The sequence below is a fragment of the Falco punctatus genome (genome assembly GCF_963210335.1).
Source record: "Falco punctatus genome assembly, chromosome: 3".
NCBI lineage: Eukaryota > Metazoa > Chordata > Aves > Falconiformes > Falconidae > Falco > Falco punctatus.
The window spans coordinates 40,947,385-40,957,078 of NC_137582.1; the positions used below are offsets into that span (position 1 = coordinate 40,947,385).

Genomic DNA, 9,694 nt, shown 5'->3' on the forward strand with positions numbered 1-9,694 from the left:
CTGTGTCCTGATGACCCAGTAATGGGAATGGATGGGGAATGCCAGCTCTATAGGGAGCACAGTGTTACAGAACGTGGTGCTATACTCTTAACCCAGGTGAAAGAGGGACATTGCAATAGGCAGATGTTGATGTGTATGGCAGTACCACTGAAAACTGAGTGCCATGAACTTGCCTATGGCCTGCCTATGAGTTAATGAACACCTCAGGTGGGGAATTAGCTCTACAAATCATTTATTAAAGATCAAATTCACTATTTCTATCTGTGCCAATAGAAGGCTTTTCACAACAAAGTTGTCTAGCTATATTGATTGTAAAGGGAGGCATCAGAAGGAGCACCCACATAAGGATGCCAGGACTTCCAGTTTTTCCAAAGACCTCTGTTTCCATTCCAGTTAGTGCGATACAATGGTGAAGTTATGGACAACAGAATTTGTCTTTATGTGCATCCAGTGACAAAACATACTGAAAATGTGGCATAGATACTGCATTTCAGTTCCCAGACTCGAAATAGTAGTAGTAAGGAAGCTGCACAGCAACTGTTTATCATGGGAATGCTCATCCTTTCATAGTTTGTTTGAATTATGTGAACACAATATACATGGCATGAATTTCACAATAAGAATTAGTAAAACAATTTAGATAGTGGTAAGATTATATGAAGCAAGCTAAGAGATTTTCTTGGCAATATAATGTGTATGTAGTAGGTAGAGCTGAAATAAACATTCATTCAATAATTTCTAATTTGTTTTGTGCTCTGATTTTTGTTTCAGAACTCATACTTCACAAGGGTGTGTATGTGTTTAGTTTTAATTATGAGTTTACTGGGAATCTGCAAAGAAATATTTCAGCTGATTCAGCAGGTAAATACAGAGAAATGACATTAATCAGACAGTGTGCTTGCATAGCAGCTTGTGTGATATTGAAATAAATCTGATTTTCCCTAATTAAAAGGGAAATAGCAATTTATACAAGATTGAAAGTGAGAGGAGAATTTAAATAGTGTATTCAATTCAGTCCTTTAATGATGCATAACTTGTAAATATGTATCTATCTCTCTTAAATCCTAGAAACTGAAATACTTGTTGGATTACTCCAATCTACTGGACTGGACAATTTATACTACAAGCATCATTTTTGTGTCTTCTTTATTTATTAATACACCAGCTCATTTGCAGTGGGAATGTGGAGCAATTGCTGTATACTTGTCTTGGATGAACTTCTTGCTTTACCTTCAACGGTAAAAGTTATTTACATGCTTCACAGTAAAATACTTAAAATATTTTCAGATATTTTATATATCCTAAACTCTGACTGATCAAGTGTGACAGCCCTATTTTTTATTTTTATTTTGTTCAAGCTATAGAAGTTTCCAGGTTTGGATTTTTATGGACCGTATGGATTTTTTAACCTAATGAACTGTAAAGTAGTTTTCAGTGTTTTTCATGTAGAGAATCACAACATATTTTATGACAAATAAAGAAATAACAAGATTTTATTTAATGTTAACTAAGCAAAGACACCACATACCTCTTTTTAAAATGTATTTCATTATACTGTATAGGTTTTCACTTTTTAAAAAAGGTCATGAATTACAAGAGGCAAAGGGAAATCTATTTTTATAAGTAATACCTGGGAGAAGGTAAATTTATTATTTTATAGATTAAATGGCACACCCCACTTTTCTACACCATAGTGTCCTGTAAAAAGAATTACAATGGATGAAATTATTTCTATAGTTGACATTAGGTCTATTTATTGCCATTAATGAGCTTAATGCTGTCACTGATACAATAGCGTCTAAGAGTTATGGACCGCAGGAGAGCTGGGTGAAGTAAAAATAGTGTGGGTGTAGTACTTTAATAAAAAAAACATTTTTGCCTGAGCAGGACGGCCTTGCACAAAGATGAGGTGTGGCAGATCAGCAAAAAAGGTGATGATTTGGAGCTGTTCAGAAAACAAGGATGACAGTATGTGATAACACTACATACAAACTCTTTTGATTCTTCTTGTATATATGCATTAATCACCCCCATGAGGTCTCGCAGACAAACAAATGTGGCATTTGCTGATTAATTTCAGGGTCATTTTACTGTAGTTGGGATGTTTAAGGACCAAGTTTTGTAAACGGAGTTAATGTCAAAGTATCTTTATGGTACTGCCTGCTGGCAAGCCTTGTCCTACATGCGTCTGACGTCAGATGACTAATGAAGGGGTGTGTCCTCTCTGCTGTGTGCTGTGGCCAAAATGGGGGTTGAACCAAAACAGTAACAAGTAAATCCATGATTGCCCAACCTTCCTTATTCTGCTAGATGAAATGCTTCCCTGGCCTCAATATTTTTCATTTGTATAGCAGCAGAACTCTACACATCATTTTCCTAACTCATTCAGGTTGTCTCTTCTCAAAGCAACTTGTAGCTCTCTTGACTTCAATAAAGTTTTGCCTAGTGCATGCCTAGTAAGGAGATGATCAGGTTTGCTCTGCTTCCAGCTTGATCTTTTTAGCTTTGCACATAATATTTCAGGAGGAAAATCCTTTCAAGGGATTTTCTTAGTTGCTACTGTTGTAGCACAGAACAGTCATGTGGTCCATGAACCTGGCAGAGGACATAAATTTCCAAGTTCCAGGTTTGTTCAAGTAGCTTAATCTGCTTTATTACAACTCATGTTCTAAGATCTAGTTTTTGTGTAAGCCAAGAACGGGAGAGGCTTGCCACATGACAGACTGTTGCTGGAAACACAGATGTCTTAAAATTATGCTGCTTCTCTTCCTAAAAAGCGTGTTCCTTTTTGTTTGCTTCTTTTCCATGCTTTGTAGTGTCATAAAAAGCAAAATATTTTTAAATCAAGCAGGTGGCTGCTAGGTGGATCATGGTGCCAGTTTTCCTTTTTTCTGGTTGCTAATTTGCTTCAAAAAGTAGGAAAAAATTGGGATAATTTCCTGATGTTGTTATTCCCAGTGCAACAGTTGTACAGTATTGTACTGTCTATGGCTACAGCAAGGGTAAAAGTCGTCCATGACAAATAATATCTTGAAGAAGTACTTCTCTGGTGCATTAAAATACAAGATTATGTAGTTTAGGCTTGCTGTAAATAAGACCACTTGCATTATTTTGGATCTGAAAATACAACATGTTTGTACTGTCTCAGAGAGGCAAAATATCTATTCACACATGAAAATTACAATTATTTATTGGCTTACATAAATACTTTAAGGGACTCTAACCAGTATTTAATGGTTTAGTGGTGGACTTGGCAGTGCTAGGTTAGCGGCTGGAGTCACTGATCTTAAAGGTTTTTTCCAACCTAAACAATTCTATATCTTTTTTGTTTACTTATTGCCTAGATTTGAAAACTATGGCATCTATGTTGTGATGTTCTGGGAAATTTTGAGAACTTTGATTCGGATTGCTGTCGTTTTCTTTTTCCTGATACTGGCCTTTGGACTGAGTTTCTTTGTCCTTTTGGGTTCACAGGTTAGTTGAATGGCATAGTTAATTTTTTATCATTATAAATAATATTTTTGACTAAAGAATCTCAAGAGGTTATTTGCAAGTTTAATCAGGTGTTTTTTTTCTTGATTTTGCTATTTCTTGTTTTTGCAGCAAACATATAGTACACCTCTGCTTTCTGTAATGAAGACATTTGCGATGATGCTGGGAGACATTAATTACCATGATGCATTCCTTGACCCATTACTAAGCAGTGAATTGCCATATCCATTCCTGAGTTACACTGTTCTCATTATATTTACCTTGCTTATTCCAATCCTTCTTATGAACTTGCTAGTAAGTAAACTACTTATTAATACACAAAAGTTGTTAAGCACAGGTCTATACAATTTTAGCATATAGAATTACTTCAGTGGTGATTCGTGACATTCCTTTGTTATTTAACAAATTGGTGTTTTCAGTAACATACAAAAAATATGCCTTTCCCTGGACTCATTTTCCCTCTAGTTTACTGTTCTGAGTATTTTCCCAGAGTTAACTCTTGTAGCATTATCTTGCATATGTTTGGGTAGTAACTGTGATGGAATTTGAATTGGAGCTTCAGTGTATTATTATGAGTTCTTTATAAAGAAAATTGGGGAACAATGATTTTTGTTCAACCCTTTTCTGTCATAACCTAGCACTAACAACATATTTTTTTGAAGAAAAAGCCAAAGCCTAGATCTTCATTGTGTGCAAAATAGCAGTCAACAACTAACAGCGTTAAAACTAATGAGCCTGACCTGAACAGAAAGAATCAGAAAAGGGGGAAAATGTGTAATACATCTTCAGCCATATTACGTTGAACATCAATTTTTTTTAGGAAATCAAATTTTTATATGAGCTGAGCGATAAAAAATAATCAATTCAGGTTTTTAAAGTTATTTATTGCTACCATGATCATACATAATCAAGAGGTCAAATTTTTTAATGTAACATCAGCAATGAAGAATCAAAAAGAAGGGACGTTATTCTTGACAGGTCTTTGAAGTAGCTCTTTGGTGCCTTACTGGTTTACAGATAGTTGGCATTAAAAAAGCTTACTACATTTCTTGGTATGGATTTTCCAAATATGCACAAAAGGGGTATGTTTTCAAAGTGAAACAAAATAAATTTAACTTCAGAGTAATTTTGGATTTAAATGTGAATAAGAAATACAATTGAAATTACAGACTACGAAAAAATAATGTTTTCCTGGTATTTTTAGATTGGTTTGGCTGTTGGAGACATAGCTGAAGTACAAAAATATGCTGCACTCAAAAGGATTGCAATGCAGGTAAGTAACATGCCATAGAAGCACCAACTATAGGAAGTAGGTATCGTTGTTATAACACCATTTCGATAATTATCTGATTTATCATCAACATTCCTAAATAATATCTTAGCATCTCTGTAAAGCAAACTGGTGAACATGGGCATCCTATTCTGAATCTCATTTTCAGTCACATGAGCCATTGTAAAGGAAACGTATAAGCAAATGCATTTTTAAGGAACTTCTGAACAGTCGGTTCAATGAATTCTGAGTTATTCCAACAACAGAATCTCAAAATGTGTAAATGCAGCATTCAAAATTGGATAGTTGTCTTTTAAGGAGAGAATTGATGCAAGCAGTTGAAAGGTTAAGGTACACAGAAATCAAAAGGACACCAAATTCATTGCAGTATACTGAAGGCTTATGCTGGTCTGTGTGCTGAGGAGATGCTATGCAATACCAGGTATAACTAAGAAACTTAATGTCATATTTCTAAATGAGCCTACCTAGTGGCTGGTCATAAAGAGGTGTGCACAGACAGAATAACCAAGCACAAGAACACCTCAGAAATAACTTCTGGTAGTCACATAACTTTAAATTGTGTGCTATACTTGCATAGTTCAAGTGTATTTGAAGAATTTTCTTTTAGAGTAACATTTCCTCCGAAGAGGTATTTCTTTTCCTAAAGGTAAAAATGACTAAAGCAGAGGTATAAGGGCAGTTCTTGTAGCAATTAATGCCTTCCACCTGTTTAGGTATTTCTTTGCCAACAGAAAGCTCAGGAAGGATGTTGACTTGCAGCTTCAGACAGTACTGTGCGATCTTTATTAAGCATGTAAAATTCTGTATGTTTGGCAGGATTATGATTGTCTGCAATAGGCTTATACTGCACATTCTGTTCTTTTTGATACATATGCTCAGTATTTCTGTAGGAATTTGAGAATGACTGGAAAGTTAGCATCACCTGAAAAGGCACTCATATATAACATATTTGTTTCTACCCAAGGAAAAACTTTTCTCCCCAGGCATTCCACTGGCAGCTTAATCTATACTAGACTCTGTCTAGTAAAAGGATATAGCACAATTAAAGAGCAAAAGATCACTCTGCCATTATTATTTGGTCTGAAAACCCGTGGCTATGATAAGTATTCTGTCTTTTGAATATTTCTGCCCTGTAATTCTGTACCGCAGCCTACAGTGTACTAAGGACATATTCAAGCCATTACACAAGAGCTAATTCATTTTGGAACCATTTTAGTTATGAAAGTACATCTACGTAAAGTAACTAATTTTGCTAAGATACTCAGTGCTACTATGACTAGATGGTTTTAGTGTCTGTCTGGCTTCAATTATTATACCATTGTTTGCAGCGTAGATATCCTCTTAAGACTTGACATCTAGCAATAGTGATTTGAATATAATGACATGATAGTTATTTTCACAAGATAATGCGTCTTTATCTTAAGATAATCTCTGTTATTCTAAATGTAAAACTATGTTTAGGTAAATCTTCACACCAATTTAGAGAAGAAGCTACCATTTTGGTTCTTAAGTCGGGTGGACCAGGAATCAATCACTGTATATCCCAACAGGCCAAGATACTGTGGGTTTATGGTAAGATGGTGAATCAGACTGAAGAATTCTTACTAAAATGTGATACGATCAACTTACTTTGTACGGAGATTGCTAGGAACATTGCATTAATAAGACTCAATCATTAAACTGAAATCAGTGGAATTGTGATTAGACCTTGACTGTCTTAAGTGAAAATGATAAATCAGTTGGATCACAGCCTAACTTATTCAGATATAATTAGTGTTTGAATTCTTGTAGCTCTTAGTGATCTGTGACTTATATCGAGTGAGACAAGCTACAAAAGTTATTCAGACAGAAAGAATTATTCCCTTTTGGCATTTCTTCTTTGGTTTGTTTACTTTTCATTTCAGCTGGTTTTGGTAGAGTTAATTTTCTGATTAAACAAATTTTGCAAAACAAATATTTATTATACAAAAAATAACTTCATAACAGAAAGCCTTTTCAACTTTAACACTGTGTGGATACTGTTATCATTCACTTATTTGGTATTTTTAATTTATTGTCAGACTACAATATCTGATTTCAGTTGGTTCCATGTGTTTTTTAGAGCGTGTTCCAGTATTGTTTTGGGTGTGAGGACTCTACCACAGATGCACAGAGCACTGATACAACATTAGAACTGGAAGTTCTGAAGCAGAAATACAGGTATTTGTTGTGTTATTTTACTGCTATAAAAATAAGTAGAACCAATATTACAAATATACTTCTGTAGCTCCATACTGTACCTAAAAAGTAAAATTCAATATATCTAGGGTCCTTCAGTAAGCTCCCTCACTATGGTAACAATATTTTATATTCTGTAACGTATTTACCTTCAAAATACTTGTGAGGTAGAGAAATATTTTTATATTTCCCATAGCAAAGAGGACAGGCTTGTTTGCTTATTAAAGCAAACTGAAGTAATGGGGAAAAGGTGTTTTCATTTCAGAATTAGAGATTTGTGTTTGGAAGTTTTCAAGGGTTGTTTCAAACTCACAGTTGATGTAATTCTAATTGGTTTGCAAATACACACAATCTGTAACTGCCTTTCCTCTTGTCCAATGGTAAACCTGCTTCAGATTGTTTCCCTAAAAATGATTTGGTGTCCTGGTTCTCCCTTGAACAAATAATCTGTTTCCCAAAGCCTTGGAAGTATTTTTCTTATTCATCTTACCAATAGATCTGTAAGAATGGTTTCAGGAAAGCCTTCTGTAAATGTACGGCTAGGAAAATCTCTTCTTTCTCATTCTGTCTCACTGTCCTCTGCTCTTTCTATTTTTTTTTCTTTCTCTCTTTTTTTTTTTTTTTTTTTTGAGTCTATGAAATTTTTGTTTCCCTTCACAGATTCTGATTAAGTACTTTTTTGCATGAAGGACTCGGCAAGAGTTGAAGGGGGATGAGAATACACCCTACAGATGTAGGCAAACAGTGGAATTTAACAAGTCTTTCTTCAAATCCATACTACAGCATATATCAGGAACCAGCATAGAACATACTCTTTTTTTTATTATTATTATTATTTTTTTCCCCCCATACAGAGAGGGAAGAAAACCGTCATAATAAAATTGCTTGGAATAGAATAACTTATGGCTGTTTCACTATGGGAAGTTACATTTACTGCTCTGAAAATACTGGCTGACAACTTTGTTTTACTTGTTGCCAGAACATTTTTAATTGTCGCAGTTCAAAACAGCATTCAGTTCCTACTGAAGCCTAGTGGAAGTCTGTGATGAGTGTATATGGTTTTCGTTTTTTAATTTGGGGTGGGATGTTTTCTTTTTTTTTTTTTTTTGCTTTTAATTGCTGCACACTTAATTCTTGTGTTTTCCATCTATTTTAAGGCTTATTTACATTTTTCTACAAAAAAAAAAAGGGGGGGTGGGGGAGCAACTACATCTAATGCAACCCCAAACTGTTCTTTACAGAGAACCTTTTCAGTCACAATGTGTATTTCATGCTGTAGTTTTCTGAGTCTAGACATTCTTAAAAGTAGATTTTCAAAAAGCCTGTTTGATAGTTTTGTCAAGAGAGTTTTTAGACACATTTCCCGTTTCTTTCATTGTTTCTTAAAAGATAACAGATACTGTGTTCTGTGTGCATGCTGCTGTTAACTCTTTATGTGTATCAATTGCACTTTGGATAGCACTTTAAAGGAGATCAGTAAGTGCCTCATCAGTATCTCTCATATGCGGTTAAAGTAGTTGTGAAGTTCACAAAGTGTTTGTGGGTGCTTAATTGCCATTGCAAATTTGGCCCTTTTTCTTTGCCAGACTACTTCAGTCAATAGGAAAACCTTTTGATAGAACTGTTCAGAATTTTATTTTGAGAGTAAAGTTGCTCTGACCTTAAGTATGTAATAAGTTACTTTTCTCAAGAACCAAGAATTTGTTCTTTAATCCTGTTTCCTGAAACCTGGAGAAGTACAGCACCTTGAAAAATGAAATGTACTCCAGATAATATTCTTTGTTAGCAGAAGGCTGAAGTTGGGGACTGTCAGGTCTTTTGCATCTATGATTTTAACGACTAATATGTCTTTTGAAACCAAATGACAAAGCCTGCTGTATGCATGTTTTTTTCTTTTTTGTTTTTTTTTTTTAGGCTCAAAGATATATCAACACTGTTGGAAAAGCAACATGACCTCATTAAACTGATTATCCAGAAAATGGAGATAGTGTCAGAGGCTGAGGATGAAGACAGCAATGATTTATTTCAGCACAAGTTTAGGAAAAGGCAGTTGGAGCACAAGAATAGTAAATGGGATACAGTGTTAAAAGCTGTTAAAACAAATGTGCCTAACTCAAGCACAGAAAAGAACAATAGCTTATTCTAGACATGCCTATGATATCATGTTATGCTATCATTTTGTTTTACTTTAGAGCCACTTCTGTTATTGTCTGTGCATAATGTTAATGTGATACATCATGTATTCAAGTATGAAAAAAAGCCAGATCCAAAAAGAGGATGCAGGTGCTCAAAACATTATATAAGGAGACTGAAGATGTCTACATCCAAAACTACGATCCTAAAAGTGGCTGGCTAATCAGGAAAGTGCCTAACTCACCAGATGCCAACCCTGCTGTCCTGAGAGTTCCAAAGGCTTCTGCCTAGACCTGTTCCTGGATTTGACCCTAATGCACTTAGGTCTGTACTTAATTACATTATTTTCTGTTATGAATATTTTTAGAATTTCTGCATTTTTAGAAGTCCAAACTCTAATCGTTTAGCATTCAGATGTTTTGAGAGAGCCAATGGGCTTTATGTAGCTTAAAGAAAAAGTAAGAAACTTACCTGACAGATTGAGTTGGAAGTTTTGCTGAGTAAGGACTGCAGGATCAGGCCTGAAAGGTAAGGAATGAGAAGATCATGAAATTGTAATGT

The 9,694-nt window shown here is 34.9% G+C and overlaps 1 protein-coding gene across 1 annotated transcript in view; it reads left to right on the forward strand.

Annotated features, from left to right (window-relative positions):
• Positions 1 to 9,288, forward strand: part of TRPA1 (transient receptor potential cation channel subfamily A member 1) — a 72,639-nt gene extending 63,351 nt beyond the window's left edge. Inside the window, exons 20-27 of the mRNA XM_080378503.1 lie at positions 772 to 861; positions 1,069 to 1,238; positions 3,345 to 3,474; positions 3,604 to 3,786; positions 4,697 to 4,765; positions 6,245 to 6,355; positions 6,885 to 6,982; positions 8,915 to 9,288. Of these exons, the coding sequence (XP_080234629.1) occupies positions 772 to 861; positions 1,069 to 1,238; positions 3,345 to 3,474; positions 3,604 to 3,786; positions 4,697 to 4,765; positions 6,245 to 6,355; positions 6,885 to 6,982; positions 8,915 to 9,146 (1,083 nt within the window). The 3' untranslated portion in view covers positions 9,147 to 9,288. The remainder of the gene's footprint in view (positions 1 to 771; positions 862 to 1,068; positions 1,239 to 3,344; positions 3,475 to 3,603; positions 3,787 to 4,696; positions 4,766 to 6,244; positions 6,356 to 6,884; positions 6,983 to 8,914) is intronic.
• The last annotated feature ends 406 nt before the right edge of the window (positions 9,289 to 9,694 follow it).